Consider the following 25,724-nt stretch of genomic DNA (forward strand, 5'->3'; position numbering starts at 1 on the left):
GCCTATTTTATTACTAATAGAATCCTATAAGCGAGCCACGTGGGATCTTGCTCCATCAGTTCACCATGCAAAACAGTAAGTGATTCTTCCTCTATTTCACGACTATGCGGGCTTAAGAATGTCGCTGTATTGGGACTGGTAGAGTTTGTGTAAAGAGGTGGGAGCGGGGAAGGTATAGAGTTTCACATTTTCAAAATACTAATCATACTAGAAGTGGTTCTTTCTGGAAAAGGTAGTGGGGGTGAAGCCAGGAGAGTTACAACGCTCAGTGGTTGGTGATTGCCTTTTCAGTCCTTTGCCTAGGAGATTAAGTTTGTAGATCATGGAACCCGAGATGGTGCAGCAACTCCGTCCTTTGGATATTTCTGAGGCTGAGATCCGAAGCATCCTTACTTGGAGGGACCTAAGTGCCATTCCAGTTCAGTGGGACTTACTTCCAAGTAACTGTGCTGAGGAGGACTGGAGGCCTTGCGAGCTGCTTTGTGGATGGCGTCTGACTGGATTGGCCACCCAATTGAGTGTGGAATTGACCACTCTAGAATCCAACTGCTCATGGATCGGATCTGCAGCCATTGGAATAAATCGGATCTTTGTGAGTGTTTTTTTTTGGGGGGGGTGAGAAAAATCCTCTGAATGTGAGGGAAAGGGAAGGCATGATCTGGCGTTTCCTTTGGCCTTCTTTTGTGTTGACTCCCCCCAGACTCAAGATCTCACGGCGATGGAATCTCGGTGATCTAAATGTTTTGCGCAGAGAAGCCTGTATAGATTTGGGATGTCTTGGGGCGAAAGGCAGATGGAATTAGAGGGATTTTAACCCAGCGCAAACGGGGATCCACTGAATTGTGCGTGGGGTGACAATAATGGGGTAGCTTTTTGTGGTGCAAGGGAAACAAATCCGGGTGGTATCGGGAAAGTTCTTTAAGGATGCAACCCAGTTTAATGTCTCCCTGCGAAAATGCAGCTTTTTATATATATACCTGGAAGCGAGACTCATTAAAATCGATCGGATTTGTGCCAGCGTGTTTAGGACTGCGGGATGGATACTGAAAGATCCACCCTGTTAGATTTCTCTGGCAAAGCAGAGAGATTGGAAGAGCCCCCAAAACTTCACAGTTCGGGTATGTTGACATAATAAATCCCAGCACCGTCCAGAAAGGCAGGGCAACCGAGGGTCACCATGCCAGGACTGAAAGAAGAGTCGCGTCTGTTACTGAGGTTGTTTCACGCAATCAGTTCCAATCTGTTCGGAATCTCTAGGCGATATCTGACTGGAATTACCTATGCCTCAATCGGACTTTTTTTTTTTAAAGAAATATTTTTTTAAAGTAATCTTCCCTTTGCTGCACACACACATTCGCCAAGCAAGCTGCAAACGCCTAAAGAAAAGTCCCCAGGTCGCTAACCCTATTCTGTATTCTGCTGGCTTGAGGAATGTGGAGATTTGTAGAGAGCCAATGTCTAAACGATCAAGACTGAAGTCCTTGGCTGAGCAAATATGGGATGCCTGTGGTGGTTTGGGGTTTTGGATTGGTTTGGGAACTCTTCTTTAGAGGCGCGGAGCTGGATCAACCAGCCTTAGCGAGGAGAGCGGCTTGGAATTATGCGAGAGATTTTGTCCATTTCAATCGTGTTGTCTAGCAGGCCCAGTTGGCAGCGGCCGCTTAGTGGCTTCGTTATGGACTCGTGCGCTTGAATGCTAAATTAATGTACTTGGCCGGAAGAAGGGCCCTTTGATTGCAATAGAATTTACTTCCGGGAGGACTTATTTTGGCCAGTCTTCGTGTGAGGAATACCCTAGGTAGGCGCTTTCTTCCAACCATAATCTCCCCACTCCCAGGAGGGAATCCCTAGTGACCTGGGACAAGGAGGAGTAAGCAGCCTCTCACAAAGCGCACTTATTGGGAAGTAGATTCCACGAGAAACCACGGGACTTATTTCCAAAACCTGGGCGCGATCCTCCCACTTCCAGCCCCCTCTGTGTTTAGCGGAGCTAGATAATGCCCACAGTGGATCAGCCCACTGTGGGCGAGTGTTAATTGCTTTGAAACTCGGAAATAAACAATTCCTTCTCAGAAAGCTTGTCGGGTTTTGCAAGCGAAGCCCGAAGAAGCAACTCCTCTGATTTCAGCCGAGCTCAGAGTGTTCGTGGAAATGAAATCTACGAAACTTCCCAATATATGTATTTAGGGCGCCGGCTGAGCAGAGCAACCGCCGTTCCGCTGACCTTTATTGGGAAGTTGTCTCACGGATTTTCATGTGTGCAGAGAGATCGGGAGGGCGAGGCAACAATCCAGCCTAAGGGATGCACTTTGAAGTCCCCTAGATCCTGCGGGAGAGTTTAAGCACGTGTTTAAGTCTCTCCTGGGGGGACTGAAAAGCTCCTCCGTTTGGTTGAAGCCTGCCCTTGTTTTCTAGAAAATGCTCCTTCCATGTGATCGTGTTGAGCTCATCCATCCGTGGTCGGTAAAATGAGTACCCCGCATATGCTGGGGGGTAAAGAAAGGCCAGGGAAGGAACTGGCAATCCCACCCCATATATACGGTCTGCCTAGTAAACGTCGCAAAACGTCACCCTAAGAGTCGGAAACGACTCGCACTACAAGTGCGGGGACACCTTTACCTATTTTGGGATGTAACTCTTGCCACCTCTGTACAGAATTCGAGACTTTCGAGATCTCTTTGGGTTTCTTTAGCTGCCACTCTCTTTACTTGGGGGTAAATCCATGGAGCTTTCTTCCGAGTAAGCATGCATGTAACCGGGCCCGCCAGTCTCCTTGAAATCCATGGCGTGGACTCCTGAGGCAAACCTGTGCAGATTTAGGATAGCTGCAGCGTCTGCTTGCCTAGGCCCCGGCTGATCTCAGTGCCGTGTTCTCCCAAGGATCGTCGCCGAAGCTGACTAGTGCGAATCCGTGGGAGGGATTTCTAAGCCTGTAAGCGTATTGGCGGGTTGTGGGGATCGAGGGCGCATTCCAGCTGCGGTCTGTGGGATGAGATCCTTTCGGCCCTGGCGAGACGTGGCTTTCTGATCGTAACCCTTTCCGGACTGGGAAGGCCTGGACTCTTGTTTTCTTCGCTTGGGAGCTTACCCTATTCCCTCTGAAAAGCGATGGCTTCCCGAGGCTTCGCGACGTTCAGGAAAGGGACGCGGCGGCCCAGCAATCCTCCCCTTGGCCTTGACGCGCACAGCAAGGGTGTTCTGAGAAGGGCGAGATGCCTTGACTCTGGCCTTTACGCTCTCCCGCTCTCTCTCCCCACCTCCACCCCTGGCAAAAGCGGAGCGAAGAGATCCTACTCGGGTGCATTTTGTGTAAAGGTCGCGGCAAGCTCTCCAGGCTTTGTGTGAAGAACTCCTGGGCGTCTCTGGTGCCGAGCATCTAAATTGACACCATATGTTTTCCTATGAGAAGCCTCGCCCTAGAAGACGAGGCGCATAATTATTGCCACTGGGCTCGAACTGTCTCCGCTCTCCAGGGAAATTAAGGCATTGATTAAGGCTTAACCTTTTTCTCCGCGGAACTCTGGAGTTGGCATGCTGCGTTGTCACATAGAGGCAGGGGCAAGAGACAGCTCTGTCGGGGCCGCGGGCAAATGGCCTCCTCTCCGCAGGCCTGTGTGAGCGAGCGGGAGAGAGCGCGAGAAAGAGGGGTGTTTGGCTCGCGGATCTCCAGGGCCAAGGAACGCCCTGCAGAACAGCCACGGAGAAACGTCTGGCAGGTCCCATTGGTTTGGATGGGAAAGACTGACGCACGTGCTCAGCTGCCCCCTGCACACACTTTGATAAACGATGCGTTGGAGAAGTCCTTTACTTTGTCGGGATCGGGCCCCTGTGCAAGTGGAGAGTAGGCGACCCAGATTCTACACCATCCAAGGCAATTGGGGAATGGGAGAAGGAGAGGGAGCAAGGGGTGTGGCCTGAGCCCAGCTATAAATACCCTCGACTAGTGATGGGGGATTACCAGGGGGTATTTCACGCCCCACCTCCAGGACCAGGGGATGGAAGCTTTCTTCCACCCACCCCCCCACCCCGCTTCATATAGTGGGGAGATGAGCAGGTCCATCAGAGAGGCAGAGAGACGCTATCTCTACCCTGAATTTCCTCCCCTCCCCTTTATAATCACACAGGTTGGTCGGTTCTCTAGAAGCTTGTACGTTCAAGTCTCTCTCCCCCCACTCCTCCCCTCCCCCCTCATCGCTCTCCAAACCGCGTGTCACTTCGGATTCATCGGAGAAGTAGCGCGCCCCCTCGGTTGTGTCCATACTGGCCCCGCGGCTACCTTGAAAAATCGCTTCTCCTCGAAGGGGAAACCTGTAGAGTTTAATCTCGTCGGAGTGATACCCAAATCCGGACAGAAAGGGTCGTTTTTATCATGCTCCTGTTTGTCGTGACGATGCAATTTTCAAAAGCGGAGCACTGTCATAAAGTGACATGTCTGCCACAAGCGCTCCAACTGATCTTTTCAATTAGCCTTCCATGCATGATCCAGGGCGACTTCCGCCTATTTCCAGAAATTAAGCTCAAACTTGACGTGCAGATAGTTTTATTTTAAAGACAAATGTCAGAGAGACTCATCATATTTTCCCCCTCTTCTGTATTTGGAGCTTATTTATTGCTAAGAAGCTGAGGCTCCTGGAGTCAATTTAGCAGGAGGCTCCAAGGAGAGAAGGCGAGCAGAACAGAGACACACACAGAGGAAGGAAGAGCCCAGACCTTCTCCAGGGAGCCTTTTGCCTCCAGAGCCTAAAGCTGCAGGTTGGGGGTTCTTTGCGAACCATATTTTTTAAAATCCATTCGCTTTGCTTTTGGCCACGTGAGCTGTAGCTGGGAAGGATACTTAGCGACGGTTGCAAAGCTCAGAACAGACCATTCCGATTTCTTTAATAATAATAATAATAATAATAATCCCTTTTCCCTTCCCGTTCTTTTCTCGAAGATAAATGGGGGGGGGGCTAAGAGAGAAGGAGCACAGGAGGCGGCTGTTGGCTTAGTTAGTTTCAGATCCAGGCAGGTTTGGAGGGAGGAGAGGGAAAGGGAGGGGGAGGGGGGAAAAGTGGACCTTCTCTGGAGCTGAGACGCTGGTCGAGAGCTCAGTAACTCTAGGCGGCTTTGGATCCAAGCACAGGGGGCTTGAGAAGCTTCCATCCCACCCGCCCCCCTCCACCGCCGCCCACTGCAAGAGAAGGGACGCTTTCTCTCCACCCCGCCCCCATCCTCTCTCCCCAAGCCGGCTGCTGCCCTTCCCTGCTGGCTGGTGCCAAGTCGGCTGAAAGGATGTCTCAGAGCGAAAGTGTGTAACCAAATGTTGCTCTTCTGGGCTGAGAGGCAGAGCTGGGACCCTGAATGGATCCTCAGAGAGGAGTCAGCGTTCTGCTTAGAATGGGGGGTGGCGAAGAGCGGGGCGGGGCTGGGGGGGCGGGGAGAGAGAGACCGATTCGGGGTGGAGACAGTCCTTGTGGGGGCTTGCTGAGCTTTCCTTTGATGATCATGTAACCTTCCTGTACGTAAAATGACTTGCAGCTGGTCAAGAGGTGGCAATTGGCGTAAGAGCGGCAACTTTTGCTGTTCTAGGTCTGCACTGCTTTGGCCTCGGGGTGTGTGTGTGTGAAAATCTCTCTATCTAATATCCGTGAGAAGAACCACCTCCTCTCCCGGACTGTTTCTTCAGTGGCTCTCCAGCGCCAAGCGGGACTTTTCTCTGCCCCAAACGCCTCTGGGCGTTGCTTTCCCTCTCCCGACCCCTTCCCCTTCCCCTGCCTCCCTCGCGGCATCCTGGCCGGGGAGAAGGGCGCCTGCGTGTCCCAGGTACTCCTCAGGTAGCCGAGGCTTCCATTGTCCCTGTTTTCCTGCCCCCACCTTGCAGGTCACAGCGGCGTGAACCAGCTCGGCGGTGTGTTTGTCAACGGTCGGCCGCTGCCAGATTCAACCAGACAGAAAATCGTGGAACTCGCCCACAGCGGGGCTCGGCCGTGTGACATCTCCCGAATCCTGCAGGTGAAAATGCGGGTAGCCTCCCCAGTTCCAGACAGCTTTGGCCAACCTGGATTGGGGAAAACAAACAAACAAACAAACCTGTTCTGGGGAAAGGGCTGTCCGTAATTGCAACCTTCCCTCTCCAGCCTATGGGGTGTGTGTGAGAGATAAAATAATAAAAATCATCATCATCACCATCAATCAATCTGCTTCTCTAAATCATGGGGATCAATCTCTCTCTCTCTCTCTCTCTCTCTCTTTGTATATATATATTTCTTAAACAAATGGCTGCTCCACGACTTGATATGCCTTATTTCCATATGATAATACAGTAACGTTGCTTTCGAATATTAGTTGCCTGGAATGAACTGAGCGATGCAATCCCTGGATGGTCCCATCCTAAACAGGCTTCTTGGGAAGGGAGTCTCGCTGATGGTTAGGGACCTTCTTTCCAAGCAAGCGGGTCTAGGTCAGGGGTGTTCAAATGTCCTCTCCCCCACTTCTATGTCCTTATAGTTGCTGCATGCTGAGATATATTAAGCAATATGAAGAAACAATAAGTAACTCTGGTTTTTCCTTTCAAACTGCTGCCTGTTTACCACTGGAGGCTCCTGAGAAAACGATTTGGCCGGGGATTTGGCTTAGGGATACAGCATAATCCCATTTTTATAATCCACCCACACCTTCAACCTTCCCAAAATTTGAATATTTTGAAAACTGACCCGATGATGTCTAGAGTAACCTGCCTTCCAGTATCTGACATTTTTCTCCAGTTTTTCTCCCCTTCCCTCTCCCTTGAAGTGGGTTTTCAACAAAAATCTCACCTTTTTAGAGTGTAGGGCCACAAATGTACTTTTTTTTAAAGAAAGAAAAGAAAAGAAAACCTCTCTAAGTAAGTTCTCATACCATTTAAGGTATATTTTTGTGTTATAGACCCATGCAGATGCAAAAGTCCAAGTGCTGGACAATCAAAACGTAAGCTTGTCATTGTTTAATGCATACTTAAACAATTTTATTTTTGTCTTGAAATTATTAATAATGTGATTTTCTGTCCGCTTCCCTGATGCAGGTGTCGAATGGCTGTGTGAGTAAAATTCTGGGGAGGTATTACGAAACTGGCTCCATCCGACCGCGGGCAATCGGAGGTAGCAAACCGAGAGTAGCGACTCCAGAAGTTGTAAGCAAAATAGCGCAGTATAAACGGGAGTGCCCCTCCATCTTTGCTTGGGAGATCCGAGACAGATTACTTTCGGAGGGGGTCTGTACCAACGATAATATACCCAGCGTAAGTTCATCAAGAAATCCTTTTTCTCTCTGACCTAGAACAATACCAGGAGACCTGTAGCTTGTTCCCCCTTCTCTCTAATCTTCAACGGATGGCTAAGAAGCCCCTCCTCCTCTCCCCCCCCCCGCCATTGCAATGGGGCAAAATTTGGCATGCAGGACTCATGGGGTGCCTTTCCAAAAACGAAATCTCAGCCTTGGTTTTGAGCTAAAAGGGTTCCGAAAATTAAGGTTGGTTTTGAAGGCTCAATAGGAATCCACTAAGAGGGCGGTGGGGCCAAGGTGGGGGGGAAATGTGGGCAAATTATGAATGGGATCCACCCGAAAACCAGAAGGAAACAATGTAGTCGGGCTGGTTTGAATTTCATCCTGACATTGATTTCTAGGATGAAAACGAAGGGCGTTTCTGTCTAGGTTGTACATCTCTCATAGGACTAATTCTGCTGAAGAAGGATCACCACTGAACCCAACCCACTGGGCCTGAAACCATAAATGGTTTTCAGGGGATTGCTGCCTGACACCCGCCGGTTCTCAGCACCTTCGCTGGGAAACGAATCCCACCTCTGTCAGTGGAAGGTCGCCGCCTTTCAATCCTTGGCCCTGAACAAGCGAGCCCTTTGGAGATGGCACCCTCACGTTGCAGTTTCCACAGCCCATTTACTACAGAGTAGTCCTATTGCAGTCAGAGGGGCTGCACTGGAGCAAAAGGGTTTGTGGCAGCGACTCCCAATGATTTCCTTGTAAATATGTATTTGGGGCTGAAATATTTCTGCTCTTTCACGCCCGCCTTCTGCCTCTCGCTGCAAGACATTCGAGATGCTCCATGGTTGGGAGGGGGAGGACGGCTCCCCTGTTGTAAATCGCTTCGCTTCAAAGGTGACTCCTCTCGCTGCTGCTGTTGGGTTGACTGTCGCTTCCCTTTCAGGTGTCTTCGATCAACAGAGTCCTCCGCAACCTGGCTAGCGAAAAGCAACAGATGGGTGCAGATGGAATGTATGACAAGCTGAGAATGCTGAACGGGCAGACCGGGACTTGGGGCACGAGACCTGGCTGGTACCCGGGGACATCAGTGCCAGGACAGCCGACGCAAGGTAAGAAGGAGAGAGGGGAGACCCGAGCCTCCTCCCTCCTCTTCCTCCCCCCCCCGCCCTGATCAATCCGATTTCTCTAACGACCCATCAAAGTCCAACGTGGCAACACTCGACACCGTTGCCCGCCTTGTGACTCCGCCTCCCTCTCACGCTTTCCCTCCGCCTCTCTGTTTCGGACGCCAACCGATGGGCATCGGTGGGCGGCGTGTCGTGTGAACAGGAGCGTGACAGGTCGGAGAGGCGTTTGCAAAAGGCAGCCCCTTTTTCTGTCAAGCCCCTTCCCAGAATCCCATCCTTTCCGGTAGGACCTTGTATCGGCAATCCCTAGGCGGACGCGGGCATATCCAGGCTCAGGAACGCTCCGCCCACCCCGAAAAGGCCTTTTTAATACAGTCAGTTTTACAAAGCGCCACCCTCCTTGTCTCAGATTGCGTTTTAAGGGTAATTGACAAATTATGTGCCGATGAGTCGGAGGCATCTCGAGTGATGGACGAGGGGCTCCCGGTTTCTAACAGCTCTGATTAGCTGGTTGGTTTCCATCACGGCGTGTCTTGGCGTTTCTTCTCTTTCCTTGTTTGGGGCGCGGGGCGGCGGCGCCTATGAGGCAGGGAGGACAAAAATGTAGCCTTTGTGAGGAAAGCGGAGGAGAAGTGGGTTGATCCGTTTTTCTCCAGTGTGTGCGCCTGCTCATTTTTAGCGTGACAAACCCCAGTCTGGAGTCGGTTTTGGATTTGTTTCTCCTTGGCCTGCCCCGTCTCCAGGGGCTAATTCGCTCCTAAACTAGACGGGCTCCAACTTCGCCAACCTGGGCCACTGTTTAGGCTGAAGCTGAATAGATGTTTGTGGTAGGGAATGGCCAGAGATTAATGGGAAGGCGAAGGGGAATGTTGGGCTCCTGGAGATGCTTCTTGTCTGCCTTTCTCAAGGCGGCCCTTCCTCGGGCACTAGACCTTTCCCTCGCTGTGGTCAGCCGGAGAGGTGTCGACCAAACAACCCGATTTTTGTTTTCATCCCGAAAAGGGGGTTAAGGCGAGAAAGAGAGAGAGAAATCAGCAACAATATGCGGAATATCTAGTACAAAGGATGTTTCTGTCACACGCAAGAATTTGTTATGGGAACAATTCTGTCGCTATGTAATTGCTCATTAGAGATCGTTTTGTTTCTCATTAAGGCGACATGAATAAGCGTCTAGTTGAAGGAGACAGCTGCAGAAATGTTCCACAGGAGACCTCTGGACACGATATGGCACCGCTTGCCAATTAGACATGTCAGTTTTAAGAGAAGGGAGCGTTCTAGGAGGGACCCTGGAAAGATGAGAGCTTTGGGCCATCCTATTACCGTCCCAACTCCCCGATCTCCCATTGGGGAGGAAGAATGCAGGGGGCTAGAGGAGACCGGGAGCCTCACTGATTTTAGTGGGCCATCCTTTCCGGTGTGTGCTCGGAATGGTGGTCTGGGTAGGTGTACCCCCGGTGTAGGAGGTGGGAGTAGGAGGAGGCATTGTAATTGGCTAGGGAAGGGTTAGGGAGACCTGATCAGGCACCCAGGTCATTAAGACCCGGCGTTGCTGGCCTCTGCCAAAGAGAGAGGGGCGTTAGTCTGGTGTAACAACGACAACAAACGTCCAGAGCCTTGCGCTACCTTCAAAACTGTTTACTGTGGCATGAGCTGTCATGGGGCAGTGCCCACTTCCTAAGGTGCCCATGGGCTCTGAGCCACGGACTCCATGCCGCTTCTCTACCTTAGTCTTTAAGACGTTTTCGTGGCTATTCCAAACCTGGAATGTAGAAGGGATTTCCATCAACAGTAGCCACTCCGAGCTCTTGAAAGTTCCTTATGGCTGCCATGTCGTGGAATAACGGGCATGCCTTTTAAAACAAAGCCAAGCATGGATGGGCGCCCTTCAGTCCCAGTGAGGCAGGCGGCAGGAGCCTCTGGAGCCTGTGCCTGCCCTTTGCTTGAAAATGCGGGTGTGGGGGAAAGAGGGATGGTGCCTAAACGGTGCCGAAGGCTAGACGTCCGCCTGGTCTGCATAACTCCATCCAACGGAGTCAGCTTCTCCATGGTTTGGCTGTACCTGTATGACTCCATAGACAGTTACATATAGTACAGATGGACCTCCAGGCGGAGAGAAATGCCTACAGAGCATTTACAGAGCTTGGATTTCAGCCAATTCAAATCAGCCTGAAAGTCACAGAGGCTAAATCGGCTTTTTTTTGTAACTGGGACTAATAAAGCTGGGAGTCTACATAGCGATACCCTCCCTCCTTTTGTGCTAGGACGCTAAACGCACTGGACACGATCCACCTCGAAATAAATTAGGATGAGCGCCAGGGCAGCCCCATGCTCTTCAAAGGGTCTTGCACCGGAAGCGTTCCCGGCTGAGTTGTGCTAATTTTCGTTGGCGGTTAAACTCCACCGATGTCCACGAACTAGACGTCTAAACGAGCTGTAATCTCGGGCAGATAGTGCCCCAATGTTAAACACATTTCCCGGAAAAAGATCAAAATGAGGTAAATAAAACATGCCCAAAGTGAGCCTCTAGTTGCAAAAGTAAGCATTACCGGGAAGCACGTTTAACTGAAATCCACAGGATTTCTAAGGATACGTTTTTAAGATTACCTATGTAAGGATCCGTGTCTCGGGCCACTGCCCTAAACAGCCCCTGCGAAGAATGGAGTCAATGGGATTTGCAGCCCGCCTCTTGGTCAGTCCCACGGAGCTAAGAGGTCCGTTACTCCCAAGTAAATTTGCGTGGAACTGCCTCCTTACTTCCTAGCAAGTATGTCTAAGGATGGCAATCTTATCCTCCTAGATGAAGGGGACTTGCTGTTAGGATCCGGGTTAGCACATCGGGGCAGATTAGCTCTCCCTAGCTCGTCTTGTTTTATGGCTGGCCACAACGCACAAACCACAATCCTAAATAAGGAGATTATACAAATAGATTCCATAGCCTACAGATCGCGGAAATCTGAGAGAGTTGGGAGTTACTAGGATTCCAGGCACCTCAGATCTCCTCAGAGAGAAAAGAGAGCCTGACCACGGGATGCTGGCATATTTTTTTTTTTGCTTTAATTGAGTGGTGAGTTGTGGATATTCCACGAAGGCTGATCATTGTTGGAAACCAAAGCGTAGGAACATCTGCGAAGCTACCCAGGCTAAATAGAACTCTCTTTGGCTATCGGAAAATTACATTCTAATACTTCACCCCCCTTTGGGGGGGTAAATATTCTATCCGATACACACACAGGTCCGTGCCTTTGTGTTGACAGTCTACTTGAAATCCCTCACTGTAGCATCTAAACTGAGGGTCATTTCATCCAAACACATTTATTTATTTTAAAGATCCAAATCTTCTTTAACCTGGCGGTGGTGCCGCTGCCTTGGTGTTGGTTTTAAAGAAAGTGAGGTCTGTTGTAGTGTAGAAATCATTGGAGAATCTGGCGTGACACCATCTCCGTAAAGACACAGCCTCGACGTTCCTTTTCTCCGATCGCCGTTTATACCCAGACAGTACCCGAAACAGCACCATCTGGTTCTTTAAAGTTTACAAAACCATAGGCACACGCCTTCTCGTACGGAAAACGTGCGGAGAGATTTGGTGTTCAGCATGAAGCGGTGCGGAACAGGGCATGATTTAGGGCTGAGCCAGTCCCGAGATCGGGGCGCTGGGTCCATAGAGTTTTCTTATAGTTTCCTGTTGGCTTCCTTTGCTGGGTTCTGAAAGCGTTTGACTCGGGTCAGGATCCTGAGGGGTGGTGGTGGGACGATTCAGTCCCTGTTCTGCACTTGTAAGTCTCACTATTTTCAATGGGAGATGAGGCACACAATTATATCTGCCCGATTTATATCCGCGAGAGCTGGTGCCTGAACGCGAGACATTTACTCAGAAGAAAGCCCCGTTTTGTACCGCAAGGCTTGCTTCCAAGTAAACATCCACAGGATTTCAGTCTTACAAGTATTTCACGTCGGCTGGATCCTTCCCCGTAGAGCATATTCAGCTGTTCTCCCTGAAGCATATTTACATGGAAGTCAGCCCCACGTTTCCAGTTAACGTGGTTGCGATTGGGGCGCCAGGGTTTCAAAGACACCCCCATTAATCACCAGTTGCCATGTAGTTAAAACAAATGAATGGGAAGAAATCTTGGGGGGGGAATGCCACTTTATTATTGGCCATGAGTCAGACTCAAAACTGGAAGAGGAAAGTGGGGGGGGGACGCGGAGCCCTTGGTGCGGGGGTGGGAGAGAGACACACTTAAAGCTTTTGCATCAGGAAATGAAAATTAATCAAATGGCTTGGCCCTGGAATATTCAGGCCGGGCTCGACTGTCCCCCCCTTGCAGGGCTGCGTCTTGCGTCCCTGGATTTTAAGAGTCCATTACTCCACAACCATCAGGCAAGGGTTAGGTCTCAGAGGGGGACAAATATGGTCTCAATCTGATAAACGCCATGCAGCAGTGAATAAAATAATGGCTACATGAGGGCTGACAGAACAAAAAGAGACATCTCTATCCGGGAGAAATTCTCCAGTGATTTAGCGGTTTTAGGGATCACCGAGACACTGTTTCTTATCTCCCCCCCCTCCGCCTCCTCTCGCCCCTCCTTATAAGACTAAAGCCTTCTATAGGATTTAGACACTTTCTCTTTCAACAGATGCTACAATGTTTTGATCCCAGCTCCACAGCTGAAAAGTGCCGCAATCGGTTTGCTATCTTTCTTTCTTTCTTTTTTTCTCTGCTAGTTTTCCGCCTCACTGATTAAGACACTAAGAAACTAAGGAATGATTTTATTTCCCAGCGTCTTTTATCCCCCCCTTTTTTTCTTTCCTGGAAAACAAATCCTATACCCAGCGTCAGATGGTCTAGCTATAGGATAATAGGGACAGCATATTCAGTCGCTTTCTTACGGATTAGGTCTGGAAGGTGGAACGGGCTATTGAGTTCATTCCTTTATAGGCTTCTCTCTCTCTCTCTCTCTCTCTCTCTTTAAAAGTCTCCTTTTAAAAAGAAAGAAAGATATCTTAAATGTCTGGCATTTCTTTCCATTTTTCCTTTTTTAATATCTTTTTTTAAAAAAAAACACATCTGTGTTTCCAGATCAAAAGTTTATATAGTTTAAACAGACACTGTTGGGGGTTGGGAGGCCGAGGGGAGAGGGGGAAAGGGACTTACAGAAGAATGAAAAAAAGCTCAAAGGTTGCCACAAACGCTACTCGAAGAAACCGAAGAGCTCTTGAGTGAGAGCGCAGTCGACATCTTGTTGAAGTCAATGGGAGCGTTGCCACTGATGGTGGTAGAGCTGGATTGCTGCCTTTGCGGTCTTTAGAAGGGCTGGAGGATGGATGAGCCCCCCCCCTGGAGTTTCCGCCCCCCTTCTTTCCGTTGTGTTTTCAAATTTCAAATTGCCGCCCTGGGCTCTTGCTGGGAGGAAGGGCGGGATATAAATCAAATAATAAATAAATAAATAAATATTCTCCCGGACCTGAAAAAAACCTGCCATTTGGGCCATTTTCGCCTTGCGAAAGGAGAGGATGACACACCACCCCCTTTCTCGATTTGAATCTGGGTTTTGGTTTGATCCACTTGGGAAGGGCGCCTGCCGTTGCTTCGCCCGCAGCTGCCTTGGCCGTGCGTGAAGGAGGCGGCGGCACAGCCACTGGGATCACCCTCGCTATCTTGCCGGGAGGCCCGGTCACTACCTGGGCCGGGGAAGCAGCAGGCGCACGCGCGCAAACACATTCGCGCGCCGACGAGGGAGGGGAAGGGTCGGCCTTCCCTCGGGCAAACTCGCGCCCTCGCCCACCGCTGCCATCTCCCCCAAGAGATGGGGGGCAGTGGAAGGGAGTGGTCTCGAACCGGAAAGATATGGAACGGCTGGGCCCTTTTTAAACTACATCCTTGGGCCACCGTTCCAAAGTAGCTGAATCCCAAAATCCCGATTAAGCCGGAGGCTTTGGGTTTTAGTTGATCCTTTCCCTTCTGTGGGACTTGTTGACCTGATGCCCTAAGCACAAACCGATTAAGACGGATTTTGGTTTTCTTCTTTCAGTATTTTTAATTATTTTTTTTTATCATATAGACATTCAGTTGGACTAAACGCCTTTTCATCCAATTTGCCAGAAGCCTGATTTATAAGGGTTTGACTGGAGAATGGTGTAGCGTGATCCTAAGGATGTCTACTCAGAATTAAGTCCCGTTGAGCTCAACAGGGCTTACTCCCTATTATGTTGGCTCACATTTACTCTTGTTTGTGGACAGCCGGATCCCAAAGCTGGTTAAGATGCAGTGCACGCATTTCAGATATTTTATCCTATGGGTTCTAGATGCATCATACATTAGGAATTTCCAACGACTGTAGGCGATTTTGACCCCTGTCTAACGTTGGAACTTTGTGATTTGATCTCATGCAAAATGTGCATAGAGTTGCCTGCTTAATGGGCAGTGATGTCAGGGCAGGAAATTCATCTTGTGTTGATGTTCTCCACGTAAATTTGCCTGAATCCAAGCACTCCATCTTAACTGCTTTGGAGTACACGGAGTATAAAGCCCAAGGGTATCACATCGGTGATGAGTGGTATATGCATACAGTGTGGTCACCCCCCCAATTAAAATATGTGAATGGCATCCAGGAAAGGATCGGGCCCCTGTCCATTTTACACTGACACTGGCTATGCATAAATAACTGAGGCAACACGTGTTTGTGTGTGTTGTGCTCAAGCACCCAGACCTACTTGCAATGTGCATTATAAGGCTGAGATCCAGTCAGCCTTGCTTAGAAAATGCAGAGTAAGCAGGGGTCAAGATCTGAGCTGTCTGCAACTTTTTTTTTTTTAATGCTGAGGACTTCCAGAATATGAAGGTAGTGGTGTCCTCACTCTGAAAACACTTAAGAAATCAGTGCCTAACTTCAGTTAGTAAATAAAAACAAGGCCCTTGTCTTGGACTCTTCTCTGCTAGTTGAAGCTTATCTAATTTTAGCTAAGTAGTTCTCTCCTCTACACCCCCCCCTTTTTTCCCCTGGTGTTGAGTAAACAGGCTCAGTGTATGGAACTGGCCTATTCACCAGTTTAGGGGTGTTCTTTCTTCCTCAGTTCCTATAGAAAGTTTTTTTTTTAATCCTAAATAGCATTGAGGAGCCCAGCCCAGGGACAGTGATTAATGATAGTAGTGCCTAAAGGTTAACATACTTCACTGAAAAGTCTGTTGACTGGGATCCTTGTGATACAATGTGGGCCACTGCACGCCTCAAGAGAATCCTTTTGTTGGGCCTGGCTGATTGTGTCCTCAAAATTCTGCCCACGAAAGTTTGCCAACCCTCCTCCTTGCCCCAAGAGTTTAATAGTTTCCCTTACTCTGCTGGCATTGTGTCCTGGTGAAAAGCAGCCCCCTCTCTATTCAAGTGTTGGTGGTCATCTCAATAGATCTCCAAACGCCCATATGGTGACCACTGGAGATGAATCCAACTGTTTAAATGGAGGAGAAAGTTGGGGTTTTAAAACATTTCAAAGTGTTTGAAAAGATCCCGACCAGATCCTGTCACAATTCTCTTTAGGCTTTGAAGGCTGGGCCCCATTGTGAGCTGATTATAAACTATATTACTTTAAAGTTGATTTCCCACAAATATATTTTTCCAGGCTTAGAAGACAGAAAAGTTGTTAATTGATTTTATGGCATAACTTGTCTCCTTCTCTTCCTCCCTAGCCCAGAACACTAGAATCAAAAGAATCCCTTACTCTATTTTTTATTTAGCAACATGAAAACCACTCTGAATTATACTGTGAAAGGAAAAGGAGAGTTAATTTACTGACAACTTCTCCTTTGCCTCTACTGAAATGTCCATTCCTTTTGTAAAAAAAAAACCCCTCCCCCTCCTTCCCTATTCCTTCAGTGTCTGCAGACACTTTGAAAGACAGCTAGACCACGAGCATATCTTTACCTCCAGCAGCAATGTGAAAACAATAAAACTTTATCTTGTTTAATGATAGAAATTACATTAAAAGTGGTGGAAATGCCCTAATTAAAAATGTACCACTTAAATGATATGCCAGGCGCTCAGCTGCAGAATAGCATATTTAGCTACTTAGCGAACTCGCTACTATTTCTTTTTAAAATTACATGTTAAAATTTTTAAAGAAATCTTACTTTTCTCTGGTGCAACACATTACAAAGAATGGACAGTCCTTTTATCTAAATATAAAATTCCATTTTCAGCAATTATAGCCTGTTCTTGGTGATGATATAATTACAGCTGTGCTCTGTAATAGGTGTCAAGGCAATGCACACTCATACAATAGTTGAATAAAACTGCAGAACAATGCAGGCACTTCTAAATTCACAACCTTTAAAATGAAATTGACTGTGCAGAATTCAAATCAAAACTAGATAAATATTTTTTTAAAAGATTACAAGCTTGGTTTGGTTTCTTAATAGCATTTTCTGCAAACCTATCAACATCTAATTGATTAGATAGGAATTACTGATTATAGATAATCTGAAATCCTGAACATCACTATTTTAAATGTAGCAATAGGTAAATAAATTCCACACAGAAAGGATCTTTTGCAGGGTATTTCTGAAAAGTTATACCCATATTCACTTGAAATATTTTTTAGGATAGTTATATTTGGGTGGGGGTGAGAAGGGATGTCTTATATTATTAGAATTAGAATGTATTATTCATTCTTGGTTCATACAGTGGGGAAAAGCTGGGGAAATCCTTCTTTATTCAAACATGATTTATGTCCCTCATTGTTATATACTAATTTGTGCTTTGTTCCATACTACTTTGGATTCCTCTGTATTGCGGGGGAGGGGAGAGAAATCCTCTTTTCTGCCATCACAATCCCACCCAAGATTTCCAGATCGATAAGTGATTTCATCTCAGAGGAGTCCATGTACTTCAGTATTGACCAAGGACTGCAGGCTCACATCCTAATCTGCAAACTGTTTAAACTAAAGTACTGGGACTTCCAGTACCCCAGTCCTATCATATCTATTTCAGTCTGAAACTCCACACGTGCTGCCATGTACATTCAGGGTCTGGAAACCAGCCCATGCCTAGATTTCACTGTGCCTTTTGGCTTAAGTGTCCACTTTGTGCACCTCCTTTGGGTATAAAAACTCCATGTCCCACAACAGAAACTGGATCAAAATTACTATGTGCAAGTAAATTGTGGGTAATTTTAATGAGACATATATACTTCAGAAGTATTAGGCAACATGTTTTGGATCAGAATGTGCATTGACTTCAGTCCAAATATTTTTTGGTTTACTGATAAATGAATTGATCTATAAGAAGCTTATCATACAATTTCCAATGAGGTCCCATCTCACCCCCGAACAAACAGATGAATTACTGTTATTGGAGCATGATGAAGAACGGATGTCCTCAGACATGGCTGACTTGGTTTGATGTAACATATCAGCTCAACCTGGTCTTTCTTAGGATTGCCTCCTCTTTATGTTGCAGATGGCTGCCCTCAACAAGAAGGAGGGGGTGAAAACACCAATTCCATCAGTTCAAATGGAGAAGATTCAGACGAGGCCCAGATGAGACTTCAGCTGAAAAGGAAACTACAAAGAAATCGGACCTCCTTTACCCAAGAACAAATTGAAGCGCTTGAGAAAGGTATTTTGCATGTGCAAGAGTGTGAAACAAGGAAGGGCATCCTGTTCTCTGTTCTCTTCTGGCACTTTCTGACAAGTTCTAAACAAAGACGTTGATGTCTGTCGATAAAGATCTCAAATGGTTTCCCTTCCTATAGCATCTCTTAAGTGCTTGGAGATGGTGATGATAAAAGCTTTTTAAACTGGCAACCCAAATGCTCCAAAAGAGACAGTGTGGGCAGGCTACAAGGTCTCCCAACTGCAGTTGTCCTCTTCCTTTTCTCAGGTTACTTTATATGCTTTCAGTGCACCAAGGCTGCAGATCTTGTTCTGGCGTCAACTCAGTTGCCCCCAAAGGATGGTTGAATTTCTGCTGCTTTGATACACCTCTGCTTATGGGCCTGGATTTCAAATGCTTTGCTTAAAATAGAATTAACTTACTCATGTTCAAATGTTAGCATAGAAAAGGGGTGTTCTAGTTTTTAATATGTTGAGGTGTTCTAAAAACACAGAGGAATTTCTTCACAATCTACTCCTGGATGCAATCTTTAATTGCGTAGTTCAGTATTAATTGCATGATACAGGAAGGGCATGTATATGCATGTGAGCATTGAACAATGACATCTCCCCCTTTAAACAAAATCATATGAACACTTTTGTGGAAATATTCCTCTTGAAAGATTTAAAGCATAAAGTGCACTTGGACATATACAGCCAGCTGAAAGTAAGAAGTGGTGGTTCTTTCTGACATCTATTTTTAAGACTAATTCCATAATGTTTCCTTGCTACCAGAATTTGAGAGAACTCATTATCCTGATGTGTTTGCCAGAGAGAGACTAGCTGCCAAAATAGACTTGCCTGAAGCAAGAATACAGGTATTCATGTGACGATATCATATTTTCCTTCCTTCCATCCTCACTCACTCTGTTCATTGACATTTTCAAGGCAAAATATGTAACGTCCAACTAAACTATTAGCCTGCACCATGCATAGGAACTCAGGGAGCTGCCGTACACTGAGACAGGCCATTGGTCCATTTAGTTCAGTGTTGTCTATGACGACAAGCAGCAACTCTCCAGGGTTTCAGACAGAGGTCTTTCCAATCTCTACCTGGAGATGCTGGGGTTGAACCTGGGACCTTCTGCATGCCAAGCAGATGCTCTGCTACCGAGCTAAGGCCCTTGCCATGGATGCAGATAGGAACGAGCCTCCTCCAACAGTTGCAAGCTAGTAGTTTCATCCAGATCTCACCTAGATCCAGATATGTATGCAGATGTATAGTAGATGGGCATCCACTCTGCCTGTGTGGGAAAGCAATCTCACACGCAGGTAACCTTGTATATCAGTTGTTTATTCTCAGTCATTTTTCTTAATAAATAAATAAATAAAAAATACATGAAAAAGTCATAGGATTGAATGAAGCTCCATCTTTATAGAGGCTTCACATTAGCAGCTCTAGAGAAGCAGAGAGTTATTTTCTCTGGATGATACATTATAGGACCCCACCCTATTTTCACTTTACTAATGGGAAAGATCTTGTTTTTGCAGGTGTGGTTTTCGAATAGGAGGGCAAAATGGAGACGGGAAGAGAAACTAAGGAATCAGAGAAGACAAGCCAGCAACACCCCCAGTCACATTCCCATCAGCAGTAGTTTTAGCACGAGTGTCTACCAACCGATCCCACAACCCACAACACCTGGTAATATGCTTTAAGAAATGTATTGATCAGTCAATCACGCTTTGGGGCAATGGAACAGAACACTCTGTAAAGTAATACAATCATCAGATTGAAGCGTAAACTAATACATCCATCCTGTCTACCTATCTATTCTATTATAGTTTCCTCTTTCACATCAGGTTCAATGCTGGGCAGAACAGACACCGCGCTAACAAACACATACAGTGCTTTGCCACCCATGCCTAGCTTCACAATGGCTAACAACCTGCCTATGCAAGTAAGTATAATCCACTAATATGCTCTCTCTCTCTCTCTCTCCCTCCCTCCCCCCCCCCCTCTTTTTCTGTCTGAGCTGAGTGATTACTGGGAAGAAACTTGCTCTTTTGATGTTTGCGGGGAGAATATCAATTCCAGGCCAAAAGGGGAAGTTCACAAAGGTCAAGGGGATTTGTGTATCACACCATCACTAGGTCTTCAAATCTGTAAAGTCTGTATGGAACCTTGTGGAGAATTATGTTACAAATGGAGAAGTCTGAGCCACTTACCAAGATCTCATCCTTGGGCTAATTAATCTGGAGTAACTCTCAGTGTCTGGTTTTATGCTTACAGTCTGTAATGTTGGTCAGGAGCTCCACTTGATCCATAAACATGTGTTGAAACATCCTTTTGCCAAGTTTTAACCACCTTGATTATGATAGATGAAAAGGGTATTTCAAGAACAATTCATCTGTGTAATGTGCTCTTGAGTATGTGGCCCCAGAAGGAGCGAGGCAGCAATCTACAAATGGCATACTCCAAAGATCTGCCCTTTAATAGTATAATCATGTACTTCTGAGCTTTCCCAGGGATGCACAAATTGAGTGGCTTCTACTGGATGGTCTTGCTTATTACAGAGGTGTAATTCATGTGGTCAATGTATAAAACTGCTTCATAAAAAGTGGTGCTGTGGTTATCAGTTGTACAAGTTAGGTAATTTTAGAATGAATGGTCTTCTAAATTTTCGAAGTGAATGGTTCCCCACCCCACTGCACACCTTTAGATGTTAATATTCATTACTTCAATATGTTGTAAGCCAGCCCTGGTGCATTTTTGTGGGCCTTCCTGCTCATTCTGCTGACTGGGGCTCTACCCCCTCCCCGTCTCCAGTCCTGACAGCATCACTGGTTTGTGTGGTTTAAAACTCTGCCTCCCCGTCTCCAGTCCTGACAGCATCACTGGTTTGTGTGGTTTAAAACTCTGCTCAATGTGATGCTTACTGGGTGGCCTTGGGCAATTCACTGTCATAGGGACCTTTGTGAACACCAGCAAAGTAAAAACTGTAGTGCTTGAGACTGAAATGTGGAAAAGGTAAATAAAAGTAATGGCTAAGAACACTTTTAGCACCATTTTTTGGGTATTTCCATGTACAATAAAAATGGTCCTGTATTAGTGCAATATTAAGATTTTCAAACCCAGACATGCAGTATCTTAAAATAAAATGGACACTGGGCAAGATGCCTGTAAATTGCTAAGAAAGTGGCTTTGCTCTCAGTTTCTGGGTAGTGGCCTCCCCACTACTGATTATCATAATCTTGGTCCCTTTTTTGCTGGGAGAGTTGTCTAAGTCCTATCCACAACCAGCTTTTTGCTGTGTGAGAGCAGAGCTGGGCATTGCTTCTAATTCCTAAAAGCAGTGTTCAGGGACAGTTTAGACATCCTCTCATGCCCTTTAGCCTTGTTTATTAGCTCAGAAGTAGAGATCTCCCTCCCTTTTTTAAAATGCTTGCTTAGGCTGTAGCGTCATTCTGTGATTGTTAATATATAAAAATGTGGTAGTGATTAATCCAGATTAATTTAATCTGTAATTGATTGTTTAATATTAATTAGAAGAATGGGACCATATCTAGGAGCTCTTATGACCCCAACTGCATATGCTATGAGGCATCTAAAAGACAAATTTGTCATTATTCATGGGTGTTTTGCTGCTGGTAAATAGGCATGTTTAATAGTACTCTGACCTGAAAGAGGCAAACTTGCTGGAGTAACAGGAAAATTAGAGCCAAAGAGTGTATTCCAAACATTCAGGAAATTCATGGGAATTTTCCCATAGGGCTGTATGACTGGCATCCTGATCCTGTACACTTTACAAGGCAATCAACAGACCTAAAGGATACAGTCCAATGCAGAATAAAACATGCTTTACATCTGTATTGAATTGTGGCTATTGGTCCTGACCACTTACAGTTGGCCATCCTTGAAATGGAATTTCAGTCAGTTGTGATTCATTGTCTCCTTGATTTCAATAGGAATGAGAGTTCTTTATATGAGGCTGATGCATTGTGCAGAAATTTTGTGGATCTCTTTGCATATGCATGATATATCAGATTAAAATGTCTTGTTATAGATTGATTGATTGACTTCAACAGAACTAAAGTGCAACTAACTTTCTGTGAATTAAGACCAATATGTTCAGCTTGGAGTATAAAACTATTTTCCCCATTACTTCACATGTGATTTTGACTGAATCTGGGCATCTAAAGTGTCAGAATGCACTTTATACGGGCTATTCTTCTTTAAAGGCTCAAATATGATGCTGTCCTTTTGTTCATGGAAGGCACTCTGCTCCAGCAGAGATTTTTGTGAATGGAAGGTGAGGGTGTTTTGTGATTTCACCTTTCCTATGTATATCCCCAAGATGGTTGGAGGCCCTCTGGGATAATACAGAAAGTGGTTCAAGGGAGTGATGGAATTTACAAAAAAATCATCTCCCTTCTCCTCCAAGTAGCCTTCAATGAATAGGACAACATACAACCCACTGATTTAAAAGTTGTAGACTGACCTAAAATAAAAGGGCCATTGCAACGAAACATGATAGTTAGGCAGGCAAGAACTGGGAAGAGTTTTCCAAACCTTGAATGTAAAAGTCTGGATTGGAGAAGAGAAATAAAGGATTTGATAAAATTGTGCAAGAGATGTGTGGTTACAGATAATTGGTGCTCATAGATTTGAATTAATAAAGCAAAAGTTTCAGTGGGGTAAAATGAAAATATCTGTTTAAGAAAAATGTATCCAACCAGAGAAACTCATTAGTATAGCATTGGTGAGGAGAAAAAGCTGATTAAAATGCTAGCAGGATTACACCTTGGCTGATGAGACACTGTGGCTATTGGCACCCTAGAAATACCCAAGGGGGAAGGAGGATGTGAACAGCACCTGCAGTTCTAAATAGCTATGTTCAAATGAATAGAGCTGCCAACCCTCATGCTTGTAAGCATGTGGATAACTAACTGGCTGAGGAAAAGAATACAACTCTAGGGCTCAAATCATTATTGTGTGCATGCAATGGAGCTCATAGGAAGATACTGAAGCTATAGGTATTCCATGGCTTTGATTGAAGCATTGACTGTTACAACTGCTTCAGGCCAGATCTTGGTGAAGGCAAACCATAGTAGAATTGCAGTAGAGCTGGCTATAGTAGAACAGTATATAGTAGTATAGATGTTCTAGAGGAAATTAAAAGCTATTCACACAGAGTGAGAGGTATTAGGAGTGACCCTTGAATTTAGAACTGAAGTTAGTGTAATGACACATTGTAATGGACAAATGCTGGGGAGGGGTTTGTGATGGTCATTCAGTTGGCTTGGAGTTGCATATCAGGTTGGAAAATGTATGTTAGTTGAACCTAGGATAATTGGTGTGGGAATCTGAGCATGTCTGACAAGAGTTCCAAGGTAATCAAATACAGTATAACAAAGATGAATTCTGGATAAAAGATAAATACTGAATGTCTCAAAATACCTCCTTCAAGAACCTGGCATTCATTGTATAAGCAAAACAATATTCCTAAAATAAAGACAATTGTTATCTTCATTGTATGTTCATTGTAGAGGAAGATGCAGCACTCTTATTAGTGTAAAAATGTAAAGCCAGTATTTTCAAAGGAAACAGAGAATAGAGAGTTTAGAAAGATATCAAAATTGCAATGAATAGTAAAGGGATTTAGGAACCAAATTAACTTTTAGCTTTTTTTAATATCTCAACCCAAATTCTAACGAGTTAACGGTGACTGAACAATTTGGGGATAAATAAATGAGATAAATTATGTGGGTTGAAAATGATTATAGTTAACCAATAGGTCTGTTATAGCTGCGCCATTCTGAATAAATATACGTAAACAACTAGAAAATCAAGCCAAGATGAAATATTTAGTTTAAAGTTGCTGCTCCTCAAGGTGACAAACCAGTTTAAATCCTAACACATTTGCTGATCTAGGTACTGGACTGGGATCTAAGGACTAAACAGTTACATAGTCATAAAGTGAGAACGACTTATGAGTAAAATTTGTCTTCAGTGATATGTCTTCAATACACACCCTTATTTATATTCCTCATAAGTGATTCCCAAATGGTACACCAAATTGTCGGAGGCTTATGGATAAGACTGTGAATAAAACCCAGGGAGAAAATGTTTTCACTTTGGGTGCTCACTATAAGGCATGTAGATTGGAATACTGACCTGGTTTCCTGCTGCAAATAAGATGGATGATTCCTACTGACTCTGAGAATATAATTGAAATTGTCATCTCTAAGAGCTGTCTCAATGTTGAATGTCCTAAAGATACATTCAGATGTAAACTAAATCATAACCCAATCCATAGTTAATGTTTCTAAGCATGGGTGCTCTGCCCAGCCTAGTGATTGCTCTGAAAGTGCACAAATCTGGTGAGGTTAGATGGGAGTGGAACTTATCAGTGCTCAGAAAAAGCAGTATGTATTTGATTATAATAAGTAATAAAAGAAGTAAAATTCACAAATATTGCTTTGTTCTTTCAGCCCCCAGTACCCAGCCAGACTTCCTCTTACTCTTGCATGCTGCCCACAAGTCCGTCAGTAAATGGGAGGAGCTATGATACATATACCCCTCCTCACATGCAGACACATATGAACAGCCAGCCAATGGGCACCTCTGGCACCACTTCAACAGGTAAGCATCCATTAGTTTCTTTGTCAAATATAATTTAAATGAATTGTTTTTCCTGCCAATCTAAATGTTCTGAAACATTTATTCAGAAAGTTATTACTAATTTTCTGTCCAAAGATTATGGCTAGCTATTGGTTAAAAACTCTGCCCTGACATTAGTTACCTGAATGTAGTGGTTTGAGTCTTCATATCTAAAATGGAAAATCCTTTCATGCCCTATTTGGGGGGAATGAATTCACTTAAATGAATGAATGAATGATTAGTGCATTGTTTGTTCATTCTAATATATATCTCCTCATCTCAACACTTCTGGATGAATCTGCATCTATCTTGGAATTATTTTTAGATGGTATTAGATATTTTAATTGTTGGATTGTTAGTATGTTTGGCACCTGGACTCCTTTGGGAGAAAGGGCAGGATGATGATGATGATGATGATGATAATAATAATAGAACATAATTATAAAATATACTATTACAATTTGAAATTAAAATTTGATTTGATTAAAAGGAGTGGGGCAAAAAAGTATTTTCTAACGTATTTTCAGATGGTTAGTACAGTGATTTCCTAAAATTAGGAAATGATTGAACAAAAGAAGAAATCCTTGACATATTTAGTAGAGCTTCAGCTAATTTAGCAGAAATTTCTTGCAAAGTTTTCTGAAAATATTTCAAGTATGTCTTCAAGTAAAGCTATATTTGACAAATTTACAGTTCTCATAGAAGAACAGAGTTCTTATAAGAAAGCTCTCCTTTTTTTAGTCCTTACAGAGAAGCTGAGTGTGTGTATCTGTGTCCATGTGTGCACACGTGTGTATGTATGTATAATCTCCTTCTTCTTTTTAAAGGTCTTATTTCCCCTGGAGTGTCAGTTCCTGTTCAAGTTCCCGGCAGTGAACCTGATATGTCTCAATATTGGCCAAGATTACAGTAAACCATGTGTTGATTTTGTAAATGGCTATATGGACAACAGTTGGATGTTCAGCTGTATTTTCTAAAAGAAGAATGGCTTTCAAAGTACTTCTGTGCTGCAACTGTGCCCTATGACATAACACATGGACCTTTAACATGGACCTTTGTATACTGAAGGCATTATATCAGTTGGAACAAATCTTCATTTTGGTATCCAAACTTTTA

At 45.2% G+C, this 25,724-nt stretch overlaps 1 protein-coding gene across 7 annotated transcripts; it reads left to right on the top strand.

Annotated features, from left to right (window-relative positions):
* Window positions 1-65: 65 nt before the first annotated feature.
* Window positions 66-25,521, top strand: PAX6 (paired box 6). Of its 7 annotated transcripts, none has more exons than XM_061613127.1 (11): window positions 66-75; window positions 5,861-5,991; window positions 6,904-6,945; window positions 7,040-7,255; window positions 8,180-8,345; window positions 17,814-17,972; window positions 18,743-18,825; window positions 19,499-19,649; window positions 19,790-19,905; window positions 24,440-24,590; window positions 25,436-25,521. In XM_061613127.1, exons 1-11 carry the CDS (start codon window positions 66-68, stop codon window positions 25,519-25,521), a joined length of 1,311 nt encoding a protein of 436 aa, XP_061469111.1. The 7 variants fall into 7 exon arrangements, with proteins under 7 accessions (XP_061469111.1, XP_061469113.1, XP_061469115.1 ...); XM_061613129.1 differs by having other exon boundaries at window positions 7,040-7,147; XM_061613131.1 differs by having other exon boundaries at window positions 7,040-7,054.
* The last annotated feature ends 203 nt before the right edge of the window (window positions 25,522-25,724 follow it).

This window comes from Rhineura floridana, chromosome 2 (assembly GCF_030035675.1).
Source record: "Rhineura floridana isolate rRhiFlo1 chromosome 2, rRhiFlo1.hap2, whole genome shotgun sequence".
NCBI classification, from domain to species: Eukaryota; Metazoa; Chordata; class Lepidosauria; order Squamata; family Rhineuridae; genus Rhineura; species Rhineura floridana.